The 23,854-nt window shown below is 26.2% G+C and overlaps 7 protein-coding genes across 7 annotated transcripts; 2 read left to right on the top strand and 5 right to left on the bottom strand.

Moving 5' to 3' along the window:
- Window positions 1-2,463: 2,463 nt before the first annotated feature.
- Window positions 2,464-3,828, bottom strand: OCT59_016014 (uncharacterized protein; the record flags this gene model as incomplete). The annotated part of the gene is made up of 1 exon (XM_025327509.1): window positions 2,464-3,828. One exon carries the CDS (start codon window positions 3,826-3,828, stop codon window positions 2,464-2,466), a length of 1,365 nt encoding a protein of 454 aa, XP_025170939.1.
- A 1,316-nt stretch (window positions 3,829-5,144) lies between these two features.
- OCT59_016013 (uncharacterized protein) lies at window positions 5,145-6,395 on the bottom strand (the record flags this gene model as incomplete). The annotated part of the gene is made up of 1 exon (XM_025332521.2): window positions 5,145-6,395. The coding sequence occupies one exon, from the start codon at window positions 6,393-6,395 to the stop codon at window positions 5,145-5,147; it is 1,251 nt and encodes a 416-aa protein (XP_025170940.2).
- Window positions 6,396-6,746: 351 nt separating this feature from the next.
- Window positions 6,747-7,907, top strand: OCT59_016012 (uncharacterized protein; the record flags this gene model as incomplete). The annotated part of the gene is made up of 1 exon (XM_025333585.2): window positions 6,747-7,907. The coding sequence occupies one exon, from the start codon at window positions 6,747-6,749 to the stop codon at window positions 7,905-7,907; it is 1,161 nt and encodes a 386-aa protein (XP_025170941.1).
- A 447-nt stretch (window positions 7,908-8,354) lies between these two features.
- Window positions 8,355-8,855, bottom strand: OCT59_016011 (uncharacterized protein; the record flags this gene model as incomplete). Its single annotated transcript, XM_025320625.2, has 2 exons — window positions 8,355-8,609; window positions 8,676-8,855. The coding sequence occupies 2 exons, from the start codon at window positions 8,853-8,855 to the stop codon at window positions 8,355-8,357; spliced, it is 435 nt and encodes a 144-aa protein (XP_025170942.1).
- Window positions 8,856-11,355: 2,500 nt separating this feature from the next.
- Window positions 11,356-12,798, bottom strand: OCT59_016010 (uncharacterized protein; the record flags this gene model as incomplete). Its single annotated transcript, XM_025333586.2, has 3 exons — window positions 11,356-11,402; window positions 11,482-12,361; window positions 12,439-12,798. 3 exons carry the CDS (start codon window positions 12,796-12,798, stop codon window positions 11,356-11,358), a joined length of 1,287 nt encoding a protein of 428 aa, XP_025170943.1.
- Window positions 12,799-14,721: 1,923 nt separating this feature from the next.
- OCT59_016009 (uncharacterized protein) lies at window positions 14,722-16,461 on the bottom strand (the record flags this gene model as incomplete). The annotated part of the gene is made up of 6 exons (XM_066132197.1): window positions 14,722-14,746; window positions 14,817-15,008; window positions 15,203-15,323; window positions 15,404-15,585; window positions 15,971-16,164; window positions 16,237-16,461. 6 exons carry the CDS (start codon window positions 16,459-16,461, stop codon window positions 14,722-14,724), a joined length of 939 nt encoding a protein of 312 aa, XP_066003209.1.
- A 4,015-nt stretch (window positions 16,462-20,476) lies between these two features.
- On the top strand, window positions 20,477-20,988 carry OCT59_016008 (uncharacterized protein; the record flags this gene model as incomplete). Its single annotated transcript, XM_025320626.2, has 2 exons — window positions 20,477-20,647; window positions 20,734-20,988. The coding sequence occupies 2 exons, from the start codon at window positions 20,477-20,479 to the stop codon at window positions 20,986-20,988; spliced, it is 426 nt and encodes a 141-aa protein (XP_025170945.2).
- Between the last annotated feature and the right edge of the window lie 2,866 nt (window positions 20,989-23,854).

Genomic DNA, 23,854 nt, shown 5'->3' with positions numbered 1-23,854 from the left:
TAATAAACAAACATGCTTAGTTAAATATCAAAGAAAAAAATCATACATTCTTAAGGTAAGTATTTATTCACATTTCATAGTATTCATAATTTTATATTTATTCTATATACTGGAAAGTAAGGAATATTTATATTTTGCTTTTTTTTTATCTCAATTTATACCAAGTTTTAATATTTTAAAATCTGGTCTGATTAAATTTATGTAATAATGCAAAAAACCAATTTCTATTTCATCATTCAATACATTTATTTCAACAATTTATAAAAGAATTTATTTTTTTTATCTTTTTGTATAATTTATTTCTTAATCAAATAAAAAAAATAGGACCCCGGATATCTCCAAAACAGGTCATAAGTCACACTTTCGGCAGATTGGCCCATTTTTCAGGGGCTCAAAAAATCGTTTTTTGTAAATATCTCGGCATCCAGTGGTCCAATTTTGATGAACTTTTTTTTAAATTGTAGAGCTAAATGAGGGCTACAAAATAAAAAAAAGTTCATTAAAATTGAATTACTGGATGCTGAGATATTTACAAAAAACGATTTTTTGAGTTTCAGCAAAAAGGGGTGTTTTTGGCCAAAAGTCCATTATGACCTTTATATTAGATATCCGGGGTCCTAAAAAAATGTATATTGTTCGGAAGGACCCAGAAATATATATATAGGGGTCAGGTGATGAAAAAAATTTTTTACTATGAGCTGTATGTATTTTTTCAGTGTCAAATCATAGGAAATAAAATTCTGACTGGCATTATCAAAAATTATCTAAAAAAGGAAAGATTTTCATGATTTTTTTAGTTCAAAATACACAAACTCAAACCTGACCCATATATGTATTGTATCGGGACTAGGGATGGCAATGGTCGGTCATGGTCGGCCATCGGTCGGTCATAACCAGTCAAGAACCTTTGACTGACCGACCGTTCTGACCAACCGCTATGGCTGACCGTTTGACTGACCACCTGACTGACCATTTGACTGAACGTTTGATCGATAACATTTTCGCAATGTTTTTTGTTAAAATAATTAAAAAACGTTGCGAAAACATTTTTTTAATTAAATTACTAATAAAAAACGTTTTCGCAACATTTTTTGTTAAAATAATTAAAATGTTTGCGAAAAACATTTTTTTTTATTAAATTATTAATAAAAAACGTTTTCGCAACATTTTCTATTAAAACAATTAAAAATTCATCGGTCAAATGGTCGGTCAAATGGTCGGTCAAACAGTCAGACAGAAGTCTTAACCGACCGATATCGGTCACAGTCATGACCAGTCATAATCGGTTAATGACCGTGACCGTTGCCATCCCTAATTGGGACATTTCACCGAAAGCCATTTCTCCAAAAAATAATCTCTGGCCTGGGTTATTTATAATTCTGCAAAATGTTAGCCCTATTTTTCGTCAAAACGTCCTTTCGATGAAATGACTTTTGAAGAAATGTACCGTAACCTGTACAATCTACACATTATTTCATACATATTTATCAAATTATAATATATTAAAAAAAAAGTCTTTTAGAAGAAATTCTAGAAAAATTAAGTTCTAGTAAACATAACTAAAATTATGCATAATAAGTAAATCCAAAATTCCCTTCGATATTATTATAAATTTCTCTTTCATATTTCATATGTATTGAGTGGCATAAAAAAATAATTATTATTTTTTTTTTTTTGAATATGTTTATAAATTAGAGCTTGGACTCGCACTCATGTAACTCGAGCTGACTTGAGTCGAATTCGCACTTGAGTCAGAAATTTCTTGACTCGAGTCAACCGGGATCACGTGGTTCATAGTGCCGGCTGAACCTATTTGTAATTCCTGCCGGCACTATGACTATAATGGTCTGGGTAAAATTATGAATCAGTTTTTTGGCCCGCACTTTAACTTTGACTCAAATTAACTAATTAACTCAAGTTAACTTGAGTCCTAACTTGAGTCCTGGACTCAAGTACTCTTCGAGTCAAAAAAATTCTTGACTCATTTACTCGAGTTGACTCATGCTGACTCGAGTTCAAGCTCTAAATATAAATCAACAAAAAAAAAATAATAATAATGACAAAATTTAATCTTTCGATTTAGTATCTAATATTCATGATGGATAAATTTCCTAAAGAACTTTTCTGGCTGACTTTTCTCCAAAAGACTATAATGACTGATTCCATTATTACAAACATTTTAAGACCATTCTCAAAAGTTAAGGAAATTAAGACTACCTTTTTATTACTTCAATAGTAGTTCTATGCTATATTATTACAAATAAAATAGAACATCTAGGATTAAGCCAATATATTTCCGAGTCAAATAAAGAAAAAAATGAACCAGCCAGTAAGATCACCAGAATTACAAAATTCGTTATTTAAAAGTGTCCTATTTAAAAAATATTAAAAATGTAGAGTATAATTATGAAAAAATGCTGTGATGACACAAAAATCTTATATGTATGGCCTAATATAATTAATTTAGATCCATTCAAAATCCTGGTAATAACATCCAATATCAAATTTTTTAACTACTCCTTCTACCTTATATTTTTCTACTAATCCTATCAAGTCTTCTTCCATATATTCTAATTCCTTGATGAATTGTAAAAACATAGGATGTCTACCTTTCCAATTATCAAAAAACCATTTTAAGGATTTTATTCTAGGCAGTAAATTAAATTTGAATCTAAACAAACTAGTTGATGATGATTTAGTTAATATTTTGAATAACTTTCCCCATTTAAAATAATTATCACTAAGAAGGATATATACTCCTTTTAAATACTGACAATTAATTAACAATGTTTCAAATTCTACAATGTTATTACTCCTAACAAATAGTTTAAGATATTTAAGATTGGAACAATTTTGAGAAATGGCCTGAATGATTCTTTTATTATCAACTTCATTGTGGTGTATATCGTCAATAATTATTTCAAAAAGAAATCCGTTTGTGTTTTTAATTAAATCTGTTAAAGGATTAATTGGAACTCGACTAGTTTTTAAAATTTGTAAGGAAAATAAAGATAAATTCTTCAAACATTTCCATTCACTATTGAAATAGTAATCACTATCTATTTCTAATCCTTTTAAATTTACAAAAGAAGAGAGAATATTTGTAGTAGGTCGTTCTGTTATCTTAAAATATTGTATGGTATTTGCATGTTTGACCAACGAATTTTCAAGAATATTACGAAATGGATCATTGTTGCGTAAAGGAACTAAGCAAACATTAAATAATTTCTTTTGAGCTTCGATCAATTTAACAACTCTATAATTATGATTATTTGCCCTAATAATAAGCTCTAATTTTTTAATTGATTTACATGTTTCTATTAATTTAGATAAGATGGTATCATTTATATCAGAACTGAAACTAAGGAATTCAATTCTTGAAAAGCAACTTTCAGCTCCATGAATAAGGTTTATTTTGCCAAATTTTTGATGTATATAAAGGTGAGTAAATTTCATATTTTTGTTAATAAAGAGACTTAATATCTCATTTAGAATTTTTATAAAAGATTCTTTACAGAACATTTTATGTATTTCATTTAAATCTAAATGTTTACAATATTTAATATAATTAAGTGAAGGTTTTTGATAAGAATTTGTCAATAAATTATGATTTCCTATTTTATTTCTTGATACGTTCGATAAGTGTAAAATGATTACACTTGATAATCTATCTTTCTTTTTTGAGAATTTCCAAGGGTTTCTCCATAAAATTGGAATAATTATTTCACACCAAGTTCTATTAACTAAAAGGCATGAATAAAGAGTATTTTTATCATCTTGCAGCAGTTCGAATAACATATAAAGAACATCTCTACTGAGATTGGACATTTTTTTAAGAAAGAAAAATTATTTTCCACAAGCAACAATTAATTATTAAATTATATTGAAGAACCAGTGTTCGGCATTGAACTATTTACAGTAAAGGGTTTGCTAGTGGTTTGCTTAAACACTTGTCATTATTTATAAATTATTAGTCATTTCAAGCATTTGATTTTGATTGGTTGACATCTTATTACATATTAAGTTCTCAAATGACATATGACATAGATCATTTGTCATTTGATAAGTGAAATGACGTGTCATTTGTCATTTGTCGATTTGACAGGTTGTAAGATAGAAATCTGTAAAATCATTCCTTTTTTGAAATAAGTCCAGGTAGTATTTTATTTATTTTATTTCTAGAAGAGGAGTGAACGTTATCTGATATAAGTCCAGGCAGTATTATCCTATCTATCATGTAATTCTGGCCCTGAAGAGTATCACGGGACCGTACAAATAGGGATGCTTTCGTTAAACTTATACTGTAAGTAACATAGATCTAATGTATACATTACATTTATATGATTTTAAAATTACAAAACATATACACCAAATTTTATTGTCATCATCTATATATAAATTAAACTCATATTTGAGCTTAAACTTTAATTATATAAAATTGAATATTACAATAAAATAGTGTAACATAACTTAGAAAATTACAGTAATGTAACAATATAATAATATTATTTATAAATTATGGTAATTTATCATCCTTACCATAAAATCCATTAAATTTTTTTAGATTTACTCAGAAAATAGTAATAATGGCAGCATAAATTTTCAAGTATAAAAGGATCGAATTATCGTTTGTTGAGTAAGTATAATGGCAATAAATAATATTATTATGATAGATTTTATTTTACTTTTTATCCTTTAATGATACAGTAATTATTTATTTACTCAACAAGACCTTTATATATTTCTTTAGGGTTAAAACATTTACAAATTAATTTTAAACCGGTAAACATTTCACACGTCGCGATATTATTGGTATAAATAAATTGGATAATATTTGTATTATTTAATATAATGGGATAGTGTAACAATTACAATATTAGAAATTTTTAATGCTATATAAAACAAAAGTATTAAATTTCATTATATAAACCAACATCAATTAAGTAAAAAAGACACTAGTATAATTTTTTCAATATAAAAATAAAGCTGTAAGAAAATAAAACATCTAGGATTAATTACAAACTCGTAATATTCGCCAAATACTAATTTTAGAAAATGAATACAAAATTCGTTATTTAAATACGTCCTATTTAACGATAATTTTAAGTATAATTAGTAATATTACAAAAATTTTATACATATGACTAAATCCATTCAAAATCTTTACAATCCAATCCATTATTAAATTTTTTGATTATACCAATTGTTTTATATTCTTCTATTAAATCTATCAAATCATCTATATTATTTTCTAATTTTTTGATGAAATGTAAATACATTGGATGCCTACCTTTCCAATTATCAAAAAATGATTTCAAAGATTCTAATTTAACTGGTCTATACCTAAATTTAAATTTAAATTTAAATAAATTAATTGGTGAAGATTTAGCTAATATTTCGAAAAGATAATCTATATCAAATACATCTTCCATATTATTAATAAGAATAAATAATCCACATAAAAAATTACAATTAATTAATAAATTTTTTAATTCTAAAATATTACTATATCTAAAAACTATTTTAAGATATTTAAGATTTGGACAATATTGATATATAGCTTGAATAATTCTTTTATTATTAATCTCATTATGACTTATACCATCAATTCTTATTTCAGTTAATAATCCACTTGTATTTTCAATTAATCTTTCTAATACATTAATTGGAATACCTTTTGCTTTTAAAACTTGTAAAGAAGGTAAAGGTAAATTTTCTATATGATCTGATGTCATACGATAATTAAGTAATTCCAAACTTTTTATATTTACAAAAAATGAAAGAACTTTTATTATATAATTATTATCAACAAAAAGTTTGACTGCTTTAATTGATCTGCAAATATCCGTTAATCCAATCAAAATATTCTCATTTATACTAGTTTGACAAAAAAGATATTCAAGTTCTGAAAAACATTGATCAGCTCCAGGAATAAGATGTATTAGACAATCAAATTGTTTAGGTATATAAAGATGAGTAAATTTCGTATTTTTATTAATAAAAAGGTTGAATATTTCATATTGAATAACCATTGATTTTTTTGAATTTTCATAATTATTATTATTATTATTAATCATCCTTTTTATTGCATTTAAATGTAAATGTCTACAAAAACTAATATAATCAAAAAAAGGTTTTTGATATTTTTGATATGAATTTGTTAAAAAATTAAAATCATTATTTCTTAAATTATTTCTTGATTCATCTGATAAATGTAACATTATTACATTTAATAATAATTCCTCCTTTTGACATTTCCAAGGATTTTTCCATAAAATTGGAACAATTATTTCACACCAAGTTTTATTAACCAAGAGACATGAATAAAGTGTTTTATTATCATTTTGTAATTCTTCGAATACTAAATAAAGAATATCCCTGTTTAATTTAAACATTTTTTTTATTCTTTTTTTTTTTAAAAAAAAAAAATTTTACATGGGCGTTACGGTATTTTTTTTTTTTTTTTTTTTTTTTGTTTGTGAGATGATGATATTGTTGTACAACCTGTACATCCACTTGTTATGTACCACAAAATATAAATAACAGTTTGCTCATGTGGTTGATGATCTACATCATCGACATGAACTTCAATTACGTAAAAGCGTAACAAAATTAAATACGTACAACATTTTTGTACAACATTGCAACAAATATAAATACGATATATTACGTATTACCAATCGTGATGATCATTATTGCACACTTTCACAAAAAAAAAATTTTTTTAAATAAAAAAAAAAATAAAAATGTTAAACAAGGATATTCTTTATTTGATATTTGAAGAACTTCAAGATAATGAAAAGATTCTTCTTCGTTCATGTATTTTTGTTAATAAAACATGGTGTGAAACAAGTATTCCAATTTTATGGAGAGATCCTTGGAAATGTTTAAAGAGAGATAAAGAAAAATCATTAATAAATGTATTAATTTCACAATTATCAGAAGATTCAAGAAATATATTAAAAAAACGTAAATTATTAAAAAAATCATATCGTCATCAAAAACCTTTATTTAATTATATAAGTTTTTGTAGACATTTGAATTTAGAAGTAATTCAAAGGATGATTTTTAATAATTATAGAAGTTATAAAAAATCAAAAATATCACTTATTCAAAAAGAAATATTTAATTTATTAATTAATGAGAATATGAAAATTACTCATCTTTATATACCTAATAAATTTGATTATCAAATAAATCTTATTCCTGGAATTAAACGTTGCTTTTCAGAAATTGAATTTTTACGTTGTAATACTAGTATAAATGATAAGGTTATGGCTGGAATATCTTTAGTAAATTTGAAAACATTGGAATTGGATAATGATTATTATAGAATCTTGACTGGAAATTATTTAGAGAATTTATCTTTACATCGTTTAAAAATTTTAACTGCGAGTCGTGTACCAATAAATACTTTAACAAATCTAATTGAAAATACTAATGGACATCTTACTGAAATAATAATTGAATATGTAAGTCATGATAATATTAGTAATAAAAAAATTATTCAAGTTATTTATCAAAATTGTCCAAATCTTAAATATCTTAAATTATTATTTAGAAATAGTAATATTATTGAATTAGAAAATTTATTAATTAATTGTAAATATTTAGAAGGTTTGTTTATTATTGGTAGTACAGCAGATGCATTTGATTGGGATAAATTATTTGAAATATTAACTAAATCTTCTCCTATTAGTTTATTTAAATTTAAAATTTATTCTTATATACCTCCAAAATTAGATTCCTTAAAATTATTTCTTGATAATTGGAAAAATAGATTTCCTATGTTATTACAAGTAGGTCGAATGAAAGATACAAAAGATTTGGTAGAAAAATATAAAGAGGTGGGAATAATTAAAAAATACAAAAATTGTTTATACGGTAAAGATTTTGAATGGATTTAAATGAAATTATTTTTTAATGGAAATAATGGAGTTTTTTTTTTTTATCGAATATTTTAAAAATTTTTATATTAAATAAATAAATTATTATTATTGTTAAATTATCTTTGAATACTTTTTTTGAGTTAATTTTATTGGTAAGGTTCAAGTTTTATTCGCTAAAATTAATTATGGGAACGCTTGTGCTCAGCGGATCAGCTGATCAATAAGACACACGAACTAAAGGCCTTAAATTTTTAAAACAATTTAAAGGGCACACCTTTTGAGTTAAAAAAAATATATCAAAAATGTCTTTATTTAAGAAAAAAAAAATGAATGAATGAATGATTTTACAAAATTATACATATATATTTATGAAATGAAATTTTTTTTACGTTAAAAAAAAATGTAAATATATGAAGAATATAAGTAACGCACTTATTAAAAAGTTATACTAAATTACTAAAAAATTTATTGTATGGTGATCTTCTTTCCGGAGGGAGCAGTCTTGGGAAGTTTCAATTCAAGAAGACCATTCTCAAATTTGGCCGTAATATCATCTGCTTTTACATTCGGAGGTAATGAGATACTACGGGAGAAGGAACCATAGGAACGTTCTTGAATATGGGTACTTCCTTTTTCATACTTTTTATCTTTTTTGGTTTCACCAGAAATTGTAAGAGTGTTGTCTCGAACATCAACGTTAATTTGATCTTTATTCAATCCCTACAAAATTATAATGTTAAAAAGACGTAAAGAATTTTGTAAAAAAAAGTGGTTTTAAATACATACTGGTAATTCCGTATTGAAAAGAAATTCATCATCAGTTTCGTGAACGTCCATTAACGGGACGAAGGTATTATTCACACGGTTAGAACGAGTACCACCACGTCTAGTTACGTTCAAATCTTTAATGAAATCATCGAAAATACGGTTAACATCGCTTTCTAAATTCCAATTGTAAAGTGCCATTTTGTGTAGTTGATGTTTTGTTTGAATGTTTTGTGAAGGTTTTTGATTTTTTTGTTGTTTATTTTGATGAAATTGTTGTCCTGAGAGAACGTCGAACTCGGGATGTATTTATACTTCCAAGAGGTTTTCTTGCTAGACATTTCTAGTTCTCTCATGAAATTTTTTAGTCATTTTATTAGATAATACAATTATCTTTTTTACCAAGGTAAAAATATTTTAGCTCGAATTTTGTATTTCTGGAAATTTCACGTAATTTCTCTCACGTGACATATCACGTGAAAATAAAATTCACGAAGGTTCTGGTACATTCACATTTCACAGTGTAGTACATGCACTTTTTTAACCAAATAAAATAAAATTAAATTGCTGTTTAATTTACTCTAATTAATATATAACTTGATGTATATATCATATAAACTTGATGTAAGTTAATTTAGTTAATTTCATATTACTTCGAAAGTAAGCAATCCCGAAATTAGAAACATTGGCCAGAATTATAATATCTTGACCAGCATTATAGTAATTGGCCACAATTATGTGTTGCTTATTTTCGGAACTCGATGGCTCAATAGCATGTGATCGATAATGCTGGTTACGTCACCGTTAAATGAGGAAAATCAAATGACCGTGAACTCTAGTGCGAAATCACAGTTAATTTTGGCCTGCACTATGATTTTGTTCGAGTTACTTTTCGAGTCAAAAAAATTCTTGGCTCGTTTTGTACTCGAGTCCAAGGTCTATCTAAGCATAAACTATAAAAAATAAAAGGAAAGGTTTTTTGTAAAATTTTTTAATAAAAATCAATAATGATCTTTTAGGGTTTAACGCTTTTTTTTCAAACTTGAGTTCCTTTTATAATAAATATAATTGAGAATATTTCAGCTGAGACGCCTGAATTAAATACGCCGGTCAAATCTGGTTCTAAAAGATGGTCCTTCAATCAGAATTTGACTGGATCGATCATAACTGGTCTTATGAATCAGGTCAATAACATAAACTAAGAAAGGATTTAACAAAGAATATGTTCTATTTGTTATCTATTATCGTAATTTTTTATTGATGACAATTATATCAATTATATTACAAAAATTTTTTATAATTCACAATTGAGGAGATAATCATTACAAATTTTTAATTTTATTACAATTAATTTTAATTAATTTTCAATATTGCTTTGTATAAACATTTATATTTAGGAATATTTGTTATTGACAAAATTCAAATTATGTACTGTATATATTCTTGGTCGTTGCAAGATAGGATATTTTCATTAAATAATTCTTTTAGTTGACATTTTTATTGATACATTTACGATACGAAGAAATTTTTGTAAGCGCCTAGCCCTTTCATCTATCGGTATCACTTAATCAATAATTGAATAAATTCTAGTAAACAAATCCACTAAGTTTTTACTATTAAATTATAAATATTGATAATTAATTAATTCTTATAAAAATTATTCCGTATATTAAGTATATTAAAAGAAATCAAATAACCATACATTATTATTTCGTACATATTTGTCGTTACAAAAGATTAAAAATGATCAATTTGATAATCATATATTATCGGTTTACTAGACCGGAAATTCTGGGCATGGTGACACACCCGCAGCATAAGTCGAATGGTTCAATGATCTCGCATGATTTACCTACCATATACCATATTGTCGGTTTTCGTTACATGGTTAATAAACAAATTACATTTTAGGTCCCCATAAAATTATAATATAAACTTTCAGTTGGTATAAGCGAAAATATTTTAATTATTTTTCAAAACTAATAAAAATATTCGTCAACGATAATTTCCAAGTCAGCCTAGTTATAATTTTTTATTTAATATTTTCAAGCTCAACTACTTTTATCTCGAATCTCGAGTATAAAACAAATTTCAGATTATAGAATATTTGGTGAACAAACCGTGAATATCTGTTATTTGTTCAGTCGATTAAAAATATGTGGGATTTTAAATAACATTAATTCCTATTGGTCACCGCAGTATTTCTAATGACCGAACAATAACTTGTTTATTAGATGGTTGATAACGGTTTTTGGCTGATACTTCCTCCAAATAAATAACTGATAATAATAACCCTAATTTTTATATAATGATATTTTTTGGTATAAACCATTGCAACGATAATCGAATGTATAAATGTAAATTCCTTGTGTTTTTTTTTTAATAAAGACGATTTACCCTATCAAAGTTAATAATATTCGTTCTTGATAAAATATCATATGCCAAATATTTATTATAAAATAATCATTGTTACAATTAAATTGAAATTTTTAAAATAATAAAGATAAGAGAAATAAAATAAAATAAAATAAATATAAAAATAAGAAAAATTATAGAATAAAATCTGAATATTCAATTCATTGAATCATTCCACTTAATTTTTATCATCAATTCTATCATCTTAAAGAAATAAGAAATATAATAATACTATTAGTATCATTTATTAAATAGAAAATTACGTTCAGTTTATAATAGTTACCACTTAAATTTGTTGAGTTATAGATAATTCCAACATTTGAGAGCCGCGAACTAACAAAAATAATAAAATATTAATAATTTATATAATAAATAAATAAATAAGAAGTTAAATAGAAAATAATTTTATTACTTTTATCATTATTAATATAAGAAGTAATAATTGACGAATTAACAGGCCTTGGTAAAGGATTGTCAAATGTTAATTCTCTACTTGTATAAACAGCATCAGGATCCGTTTCAAATGAAGTTGAAATGTTTGGTATTTCTTCATTAGCTTTTTCAAAATCTGCTTTAAGTACTTCTTTTATATTATCAAATTTTTCAAACTCACGACCATAATATAACCTATTAGTACTCATAGAATAACGCCAAATATTAATTATATCAAATAATTCTTGAGTTGTTGGTCTTTCATTTGGATTAGCATTCATACATTTATAAGCTAATTTTTTATAAAATTCAGGAGTTCCTCTTCCAAACTCTGGCCTATGTCCATCACATATGGCTAACGCTAAATTAAAATCATGTCTTTTATTGTGAAAAGGTGGTTTTCCGGAGGATAATTCAGCCATAATTACGCCAAAACTGTAAACATCGGCAGATGTTGTAAATGGTTCTTTGTTCAAGACTTCTGGAGCAACATATGGCAATACTCCATATACTTTATTATCTGGGTTCTGTTCGTTTGCTGGTCCACATAATCCAAAGTCTGAAATAGAAGCCTTAGGAAGTCGTATCCCAGATTCATTATATTGTAGGACATTTCCACTATGTAAATCTTTATGAAAATATCCTAAATCATGTACACAGCCCAACCTAAGTGACATAAAAAATAATATTTCAACTTTATCTTTCCATAAAATATTATTAAAATTATTTGAAAGATGTTGTTTCAAACTTCCATATTCGGCATATTGCATAATCATCATAAAATCATTAGTTTCCGGGTCTTTTGTTAATCCAAAAAAACGTAAACCAGTATGTTTATATAAGTTCCAATGTAAAAAAAGCTATATTTACAATAAGTTTTTGAATTAGTTATTAGGACTCATTAAAGTAAATAGATTAGTATAGTATAAAAACGTACTTCGGTTATATATCTATCTGATATGTTCCGTGATCCATTTAACTTTTTCAAAACGACCTTAAAAGTTTTACCATAATAAAATATTAATGGTCTAACAGTAAGCCATGTTGCAGAATATACTTCGGAAAATCCACCTTGACCAATTTTTTCTATATCTGTAAATTTATCAAATGGTACCCATTCAAGATACATATCCAATGCTGCTTTATACATAGTATCTTTTATACACTTATCAATAATCGGATTTCCACTGGTCCATCCTTGCATTAATCTTTGTGGGTCACATTCTCTACACCATAATTCTTCATAAAAAAATTTATTACAATACAAACAATTTAAATTATTAATTTCGGTTCCCATTGGTTTATTTTTAAAATTCGTTTTACTTACAAAAAAAAAAAGAAAATTTTTTTTACTGCATTTTATTTAAAAAAGAAATTTTTTTTACCGTATTTTTTTTTCCTAAAAAAAATTATTCAACGATGTTTATCGTTACTTCTTTTTTTCGGACCATATTTTTCCGATTCATCGATAATTTTGTACTTGTATTGCCTTTTTTTGTTGATCTGCTTTTGTATGAAAAGGGTGATTATTATTGTTAAATTACTTAAAAAGGTATAAACCAAGAGAAATTTAGTTAAAATTATCGCACGGCCCTATAGGATCATACGCTGATTTATTTGACCGATATTTTCATTATTGATATCAATAGTTTATCTGCGTACAATATTGGTTTATTTGCGAACAATATCGAATATTGATAGTTTAGCCGTGCGACAATATAGATATTTTACGATATTGTACGGTGTATTTATATTGGTCAACGTCATGAAGTGACGGTAACCAATATAAATACAACACCGTACAATATCCATATAATAATATATATGTGAAATAAAAAATTATTTATAAACTTGACCCCCTTTTTTTAGATATCCCTTATTTCTGTCAAAGTATATTTAGATTCCTCAAGCTTTTATTGGGCATGTTATTACAATCAAAATTTAATAAATTTTTAAAACAATTGATTTTTTATGTCATACGATACCGCAACCGGATTATTTTGCCGGGTTATATATCTGATATACAGTAAAAATTAGATGATTTGGTTAGAAATTTTCCACGTTAATTATTCTTGGGACAATTTTATTATATGTAGAAAATTCTAATTTTTACCTTTTATTTGTCATTCATCCTAATAATTATAATCCCTTTACCCTAATCCTAATTCTAATATTAACCCTAATTCTAAAAACCGGCATATGAAGGGCGGAGCTATATAAGTTAATTAGCGTATTTGTTTAAATTGAAATCTATTTAATAGCTGCATTACAATAAAATCTTCAATAAAAAAACATTCATCTATCTAAATTTTTTCGATTTCGCTCTTTTTCTTTTTATCCAATTCTAATTAAAATAAAAATTTGAATTTTAGTACCGTATACTGTATTGTTATAAATAACGGAAGATCCCTGTTCATATCTAATTTTTAAATACTAATTGATTCCATGTTATTGAAAAGTTATTAAGAAATTAATCCTATAAAACGAACCATCAAGAAATCCAAATATAATATATATAGTTTATGTTTTAACATATAGTAAATATAATATAATAACAAGAGATAAACTATAAAAAATAATCTGTCAGTATCTATTATTTTTAATTATAAAAAATTAAAAATAATATTAATAGTAACTATTAATTGTATTAGTTGGAACGATTTCCAAAAATAAAATTTTAAAATATTATACTATATGTTTGAACAAGTTATAAAAATTAGAATTTTTTTTTATAAAAACTGCAAGTGTCTATAATATGAACCAACGACTTTGATATTAGTATATTTTTTATTCCAAAATGCCCTATAATAATTTTATCTGTTATTTCTGTAAAAACTCCATAAAAATGAGTCTTTCGCGGATCCAAACACGCAATATAAGGTTATTAATTCAGGAAATATGAGTTTTTACGAAAAAAAGACGGAATATAAAAAAAAGATCAACTTTTTTTACAGGGTAGTACAAGAACAAAACATCCACAAGCATATTATACAAGTTACAGACTTACTGGAATTTTAGTTCAAGAAAATACTGAGTGTATTGGAATGTATAATTAAAGATTAATAATTATGTTATTTATTCTTTATTTATTGGATTATTTACTGGTTATTACATAGAAAATATTTATATTATATATACAGAATTTTTAAAGCAGGCAAGAATTGAACATCATTAAACTTTACACCTGGTTCAATTTTTTTTTAATTTAATATTTTTCGACTCATTCGTATTTTTGGTCCGTAGATCTGCATAAATAATGTGATTCAATTAGTAAACTAAATAAAATAATTGTATTAAAAATTTAGCATAACTTACTCTGTTAGGTCTATAATTTCTACTGAATTATTATCAATATCTAGTAATCGAGATGTATAAATAGCTTGTGAATGAGTATTTGATTGAATAACATCAATTGATAAAGGATTTTCTTTTCTATATTCTTCGGCTTCTTTCAATTGCCTTCCAATTTCATTATGTTGCTGTTGTTCAAAATCATTAAATAACCCGCTAATTCAATTATTTCATTTATTTTTGGTCTATTATCTGGATTTAAATCCCAACATCTCTTCATTAAATCAATATAACATTTTGGTGCCTCTGGTTCATTTATTTCGGGTCTATGATCTTCGCATACCCATATTGCTAAAACTTGATCATGTGGCCAATCGTAAAAAGGTTGTTTTCCAGTGGCTATAAAATACATTAACATACCAAGACTGTATATATCCGCTGCTTGAGTATATTTCTTTCCTCTCAATACTTCAGGTGCTATATAAGGCATAACTCCATAAACTTTTGTTTCATTTACACATAATCCTATATCTGAAATATATGAACAATATTCATTCTTAATTAATATAATTCCAGTATGAAAAAAATCACTTTTTTGATAAAATTTTTACCTCTGTTAGTATTCCATAATGAAAGTATTATACCGTATATCTCATTACTAGGATTATCTTCGGGTTGCGCCCTTCCTAAATCTGTAATTTGATAATTTTTATTATTAGGATTCTCTTGATGCAGTATATTTCCACTATGCAAGTCCCCATGTGTATAATCTGCGTCATGAATTCTTTTAACTCTAAATAAAAAATTTAAATATTTTAATTTAATATAAATGTAGAGTGTGTAATAATTTAAGAGTATTGCCAAATATCCGCTGGTGATTGTCACCTTACCAGAATTAGGATAGAATTTTGGGCAGAATTAAAAATGTCATGAAACTCCGCCCTAATGCTGGTGCGGTTATGATCACCGCGCGGAGGTTATTGACATCTTCATAATTTAAAACAGATTAATTCATTAAAACATAATTACGTCCAGGATTAAATATTTGGCTAATTTAGTATGATTTGAGAATAAAAAGAAATAATTCTGACCGAAAGGTTTAATACTGGCTCAAATTATGTTCAATGGTTATCTGGTTAACAAACTGGTTTATTTTAAATATACTGTATACTATTTACCCAATTGATATTTGATATAACATTTCAACCTTTTCTTTCCATGTAATCTTGACATAATTAGTTTGTAAATATTCATGTAAATTCTCCTTTGCATATTGTAGCACTAACATATAATCTTTGGTTTTTGGATCCATTGTAATACCGTAACACCTATTAATACATCCGCAGCCACAGCACTTGCAATGTGATTTTAACTAATAATTTTAATAATTATAATAAATTCCCAAAAATCATTTAAAGAAAAAAAAAACTGCAACAGTACATACCTCATTCCAAAAATATGCATCAAAATCTTTTGAGTCCAAGAATTTCTTTATAGCAACAGTTTTATCTATCCAAATACCTCGGTATATAATGCCAAAATGACCTCTTGCTTTTACTTTTAAACATTTTATTTGAGAAAATGGGATCCATATTATTAGTGTTTTTGAATGGAAAAATGTGATAATAAAATAATAAATCAAAATCACAATTAAAATAATTCTTATCATTTTAATTAAATGCTTTTATTTACGATTATTTTATTGTTATATTTTAAGGAATATTGATAAAAATCCATGACTGTTATGTGTTATATTTATAAGTTTTCCTCTAATAATTGCTGTCTAGTTATTTTTTCATAAGTTAAATTATTTAATTCCGAGGAGTTGTACGGCATCCATTGAATTTTTATGAAAAAAAAAATATCTCTCTTTGTGATGAAAATGTTTCTTTGTATATTTGCCAAAGAAAGAAAGTAGTACTATTTCTTGGATAATTTATGATGCATATGTTGATCATCGTTCGATACTTGTGTGTTAATGTGCATCATACATTTTTCCGAAACCAACCGCTCTTTGAGAACTATATAAGTATGTTAAAGAGGTTTATCATTTTATTATATATCCGGTTTGATAAAATTATGCAGACCATGACATATTGTTATGACGTAACAATGCATAATTTTGTACTCCCAAAACCCATTTTTTCTAGAACTTTCTGAAAATATGAAGCCACTTACCCAAAAAATCTACGGTTATGCAGATAGTAGATCATGACATATTGTTATGATGTAAATAATGCATCTTATTTATTTACGTGGACAATCGAGTCCGCACTATTGCTAAAAATTTGGGGTGTGGGAATACTACCGTTAATGCCCTATAAAAGATTTTTATCCGTATATTTCCATTATTTCTCCGTGTCTTCCATAAAAATTCCGTGAAAAATGATACATTCACGGAAAAACATGGAAAGATAAAACACGGATCAGATTTTTTACAGGGATGATATAATAAAACGTTTTCATGAAACTCATTCTTTAACACAAAAAAAAAAAAGAACTGGTCGTCCACCATTTTTTAATTCCTCAGCTCAAAGATTTTGCTAAAAAAGATCAGTTTTGTTCAAGAAAACTTTCGACCGTATGGACATCCCGTACAAAACAGCCTATTTCTGTTATAACTATGCGACGTATTCTTAAAAAAGTTAGACTTACTGATTGTAAATACATCTCACGGTATTCATCTATTTTTAAGAAAATTTTGGTATTAGATGTTTTTTGAGGTTCATGACTATTGGTTCAAATTCATCATAATTGATTTCATTTAAAGATATCTAATATGCCTTATAAAGTACTGACTATTCATACATTTGTTCGTGAATCAGTTTTGTGACATATTTTTTGATTATTTTATCAACTTCTGGAAAAAAATTACTTGCAATAAAGGGTTGTATATAAATTAAAGCAAGTAGAAGCTTTTTAAATAGAGTATTGATATGATTGTTGATATTTCTGTTTCAAGATGTTGTTCTACAATTTCTCAACTTGAAGCAAAAGTAAATGAAGATTGTACTGCTTTCTGAATAAAAAAATTTTCTAATTTGACACGATGAGTTTCCTATCCTATTAAATATTGTATTTGTAATATACCTCTCTCCATTTAGATATTTGTCATATTTATCAATATTAAAAACCTCTTCTGTTAATGACTTTTGAATATACTTGAAATCCATAATAAAATTTTGTTAATTTGTATAAAGACACGAACGAAAGTTTTTGGGAATATTTTGATAAAGGTGATAAAGATACTACATATGAAATTTGTCAAAAACTACTGATGAAGCCACAAGAATAGCAGGATCAGCGTTGTAACAAATGTTTTTGATCGTACACCCGTAGCCTCCAAACATGTTGAATATATGATTCCTGCTGCTTATCTGCAAGAAATGCTTGTGCAACTAGTTTATTTTTGTTAAATTATTTATTAATATAAATAAACTTAATGGATAATTATACTTATTTGTTTTAGCAGCAGTGCTATCATGAATAATAATAATATATATCATTAAAATGAAGCCATCATTTACATTGTTAAGAACATTCTCTATATATATATATATATAATTGATGAGAAGAATCATCAATCCAAAGCTTTACAAACCAAGATAAAACTCATGTTGTAATTGAAGCAGTTTAATTAATAAAGATGAAGCATCTCCAGTTTAGATATCATTATACTGCTGCTTAACTGCATTATCTATATCCTGAGTTAAAAAAACTCATTCAGGATATTTTTGTTGCAAAAGTTTCCAAATTGTAGTAGCATCACAATGGTCATTCACTATATAAAATGCAATTTCTTACATTATCACTAGAGTAAATTCTAAATACTTTGAAAACAGAAGCAAATTTAATTGTTTCTTTAAAAGCATTATGATTATGAATGTCTTTAATCAATGTAATGAGGAATTTTGCTTTCTCAAGTTAATTTGCCATTCATAATCTATTTCCTTTCTTTAATTTGACACTTGAAAACTTTCTTTCAGCAGAATATTTTATCTTCATAAAGTTCAAGTTTTGCTTTAAAACTTCAAAACTGCAAAGTACTGTTATTTTGCATACTGCTCAACGTAACATTCTGCAATTTTAAGAGATGGCAATCTCTAAGTTAATTTCTATCTGAATTATGGTAATTGTCCATTACATTAAATGAATTCTGTTACTTGCTTTAATAACATTAAATGATAAAAGATAATAAATAACATTAGAAAAAAATAATAAACTTTAATAAAACCATTAAAATAAACGATAAAGAATGAAATTCTGTCAAAATTTATAGTCTGTTAATCATTTACAAAGTAACAAAATAATGAAACTTCAATTTTAAATTCATTCATAAATTTGCTAACAATTAAAAAAATCATTCAAATAATAAATTAATACTTGTATAGACGAAATTGCCATAAAAGATTTATGGATTCAATAAATAATAATAACTTTTACCTAATACATTTCCAGTAATTATCAAATTGTTGTCCCTTTCGTTATAATTTGTGCTATTATTTTGAATTATTCTACTTCCTTCACCATTTGGAACATTATATTCATTATTACTTTCCATTGGAATATTTTCTTTTAAAATAAAGAAAAATGTATTTAAATAAGTATCTCTAAAAATTTAACTTAAAATTTTAACATAACGGTAAATTACTGGTAAATTTTGGTATGGTTCCTTATTTTTTGTTGACTTTAATTGGAAAGAAAAAATGAATATTTAGAAAGTAAACTAAATAAAGACTGCTTTTTCTACAAGATTTTGATAAGTAAAAGAGTGTTTTAATTCGGTCATGTAGGTAAATGTGACGTGCATATTATGCAGTATAATTACAGTACATAAACAAACAAATAAATTTTCAACGTAATCGGGGTGAATAATTCACCCTAATTATAAATAACTTTTCTCATCTTTTCAAATCTAATTTTTAACGTTTTTTTAAAAATTCGTTACTGTTTTAGCTAAGTTTTGTTTCCACCTGATCACCAACGTTGAGGTGCAGCAACATTGATCAGAATCCTGTAAAAAAGATAAAAAGAATCGTTATTAATAAAACATAAATAAATAAGTAAATAAAAATTAATATATGCATAATTAAAATAAATTACTTCTTTTCGCCCAAATTGCATTGTTCACATTGACTTCATAAGTTGTGTCATTTTCCGAATTATATCAACTGTGAAATTTACTGTAATGATTTTCATCGAGGGTTTCTTTTCAGCCGAAATTATTGTAAATTCCGGCGAATAAATTAAAGTGTCGATATTATGGACTTATGGGGCGGGTTACTTTACAGTGAATATACGATATTAATGTACGAACTGGACGTTAACGCTATCACGTGCAAGTGCATAACTCCTAATCCGGCCAATCGTAGGACGCCCCTTATGGAGGTAAATTTTATTTAGGCCGGATTTACAATAATGCCGGTCAGTATCCAAAAATGCAATAAATTCTGGCTGCCACAATCTAAAAAAGGAAAGATCTACGCAATCGTTTCTACCATGTGATAGAATTTTCGTGAAGTTTCCATGAAATTTATGCTAGAAATTGCTAGCGGAAATTTTTAGAAATATAAATATATCCTGAATCCAGGATTTCAAGACACCAATTTTATCAAAGATTACAAAAAATAACACCAGAAAAAAAAATCTTTTTAAAACCAACTTTCAAATTTAAATAGTACAAAATGTCTCTCTACCAAAGCAATATTAATCATGTCTTCGATGATTTTATTAAAGACTTGAACGTAGCCAGACGTGGAGGTACTCGTTCTGGTCGTGGAAATAATACTTATTTTGCTCCTTTAATAGACGTTCACGAAAATGATAAAGAATTTCTCGTCAATGCAGAATTACCAGTATGTATTTAACTATTTTATTTTTCAAACTTTCTTACGTCGTTTTAATTTCTTATATCTGATATATTAACATTATAATTTTGTAGGGATTGAATAAAGATCAAATTAACATTGATGTTCGTGACAACGCTCTTATAATTTCTGGGGAAACCAAAAAAGACCAAAAATATGAAAAAGGAAAAACTCTTATTCAAGAACGTTCCTATGGTTCTTTCACTCGTAGTATTTCATTGCCACCAAATGTAAAAGCAGAAGATATCACGGCTAAATTTGAGGATGGACTTCTTGAATTGAAACTTCCAAAGAGTGCTCCTACTGGAAAGAAAATTACTATTGAATAATTTTCGTTTACATATATTTTTTAAAACACTTTCTTTTAGCTTTTAAATAATATTCTTTTTTAAATTTCCTGTATACAATATATTAGTTTTAAAAATATTCATACTTTTTAATATTTTATAAATAAAAGGCTTTGGATTTTTTTAATCAAAAATATTAGCTCAATTTAAGAAATTTAATACCATAAACGCTTATTAAAATCTTCAAAAGTACTCTTGTTTAAACTATTTACTAATTCCTTTTAACCAAATAAAGTATCGTCATTTTGCCACATTAACCGTTTTCCTTTGTTATCTAAATCGTATATATAGTCCTTATCGTGAAAAAAAAAAAAAAATTGCAAAAGGTTTATGTTAATAACGGCACAGTGGCGTTCGAAACCCAACCAAGATAGCTTGATATATTCTTATAATTTCTGAAATATATTTTAATCGTACTATAACGAAGATTTGTCCGCCACTTATTTAATATTCTGTGTAATAAAACATTAAATGTCACTTATCCATTGATCTCAATGGAATGTGTCAAGATCGAAAATTTGTACCAGTGACCTCAAGTTGCGCGTGTATTTAAATCTGGAAAATACTTAGTCAAATCTATTGTTTTCGTATAGTAGCCGTGTTTAATTATATTAGTACTTGAAGAAATTTGACATTGAGCGGTTTTTTTCAACGAGAAATACCGAGAACAAGGATATAGTGACGGTTGTGACGCCCGTCCATTACTAGTGTAGCATCGAACTAGGGATTATGAATATTCTGATTCATCAAGTAAATTTTACTTCATAATTTTACCTGCAAGTGTGTGCGCTCTTAATGTAGTATCATTACAATCAACATCATCATCATCATCATCGCCGTCATTGTCGCCGTCATCATTATCGTTATAACCGTCATTGTTATCATCATCACCATCATCATGATCTAGCATGAGTATATTTAATTGTGGAATCGATAATGACGCGATCGTTTATCATAAGAATAACACGCCAAAGTCACCACTCGGTATTGTTCACATTGTAAGTTGTTTTATCCAGCATCTCCAGGATGTTGTAGCACATTACCAATGATTGAGCAATGAATTTGATCGAGTAACGTATACTAATCCAATTATGAACAATAAAAATAATTAATAGTGGATAATTCGATGGCGAGAATTTTAAAAACTTTCCCACGTTTTTAAATTTTGTTATAAACTCGTAGTTAATAATTTTTGATTATGGAAAATATGATAATTTTTTTTTAACAGTTTGGAACGATTTTTCACTAAAATTTGTGTGGTCTATAATTAGGAAAAAATCTCAAGATAAAATTCAAGGAATTAAATCGGGAGTTTCTCATGAAGGAATTCTTGAGGTAATTTTATCACGTTTTTGAAATGAAATTTTATATGGCGAACACTGGAACCATAACTTTCTTTTATTTTCAAGATGTTGAATATATAATAACAAATCAGGTAAGTATTTTTTTTTTCTTCCTTTTTTATTTATCATGGCAAAAAAAATAACATTGCATTACAAATGTAGAGAATGTTGTTCCTAAAATGCAACATAACTTAGGAAATAGAGCAAAATTTTTACGGTAAGCCAGTAACGGTATTCTTTTTTCGAATAGCAGCACAAGTATAAATAACAACTGAAATAAAAGTAAAGCTTTTTTTTTTTCTTAAACGTGGTGCATGCAAAGAAAGTTGGCCAATGTATAAATACTTATGATATGACAATGTAAACTATTTAAGTAGCTTTCGCTTATAAATTTGGCGTAAGTTATTAATGTCCTAAATTTAAAAGGATAACATATTCATACATATTTATTTAAATATCAGCGTCGCTATCTATCACCTCGCTAAATATCCTGTGGGTTTAATTTTAAAAATATTTCATCTATTCGTTTAACAATTCCAAACGATTACGTTCAAGTTGGTCCATATATTATTTCTCCAAAATCTTATAAGTGTCAATATTTGACACGTTCATAATGATCCTAAATTTGGAAAAATCCAAATAAATTTGACCCTGAAAGAATTTTAAACGGTGAAAAGAGACACCCTTATTCTTGGGTTCTTTCAGTGGCGATCCAAGAAATTGTAATCAAATCGTATTAATCGTATAAGATTCTAAATGAACTTTACATATATATAGTACCGATCAAAACTTCTCTTTAATAGAATATATATATATATAATGCCGGTCAAAATTCTTCTTTAATGGAACAAAGGGTTCTTATATCCATGATACGTAAGTAAGTTTTTAAAGAACCATTTTTTATTTCTAAAATATCTTTATTATTTTATTTTTATATTTCATTAATTATTCATATAATAGTAGTTAAAACGTTTGTCGTTTTATAAAAATGTAGATTTCAATAGATTTTACGTTAATTACTCATATATAAAAAAGTTTAATCTTAGTAAATCCAATAGCCATCTATTATTGAGAAGTCGTGAAAATCTTAATACACGAACGTTGCTTATTGCAATCAATAAGCTGCGCCACAACTACAACTTCGTTCAACTTTCAATTTATTTAATCCTTTAGTATTCTTTGTTGTATCCCTCCTTAGAATTCTATAGTTTGAACACACCGCTACATCATAACTGCAAGAAATTATTTAATTTATGTTTTATTACTTTTGGAATACGGTAAATTTTAATAATATCGATATTATTTATTTATTTAAGTAAATTATGATATTTTAAAATTTTATTTTACTAGAAATAAATTTATTTTTGTTTATTCACAATATTTTGAGTACAAAATTTATTGAGTTACTATATTTTAGAAACATTTTACGTCATTAGCCAAAAACTCAAAAAAAAGTTTAAATACTCTATTTTTTTTTTTTGGAAACAAAAAAAAACAAATCAATT

The sequence above is a fragment of the Rhizophagus irregularis genome, chromosome 24 (assembly GCF_026210795.1).
Source record: "Rhizophagus irregularis chromosome 24, complete sequence".
In the NCBI taxonomy this organism is placed as follows: Eukaryota; Fungi; Glomeromycota; class Glomeromycetes; order Glomerales; family Glomeraceae; genus Rhizophagus; species Rhizophagus irregularis.
The sequence above is the reverse complement of the archived record's forward strand: the minus strand, read 5'-3'. Positions and strand labels throughout refer to the sequence as shown.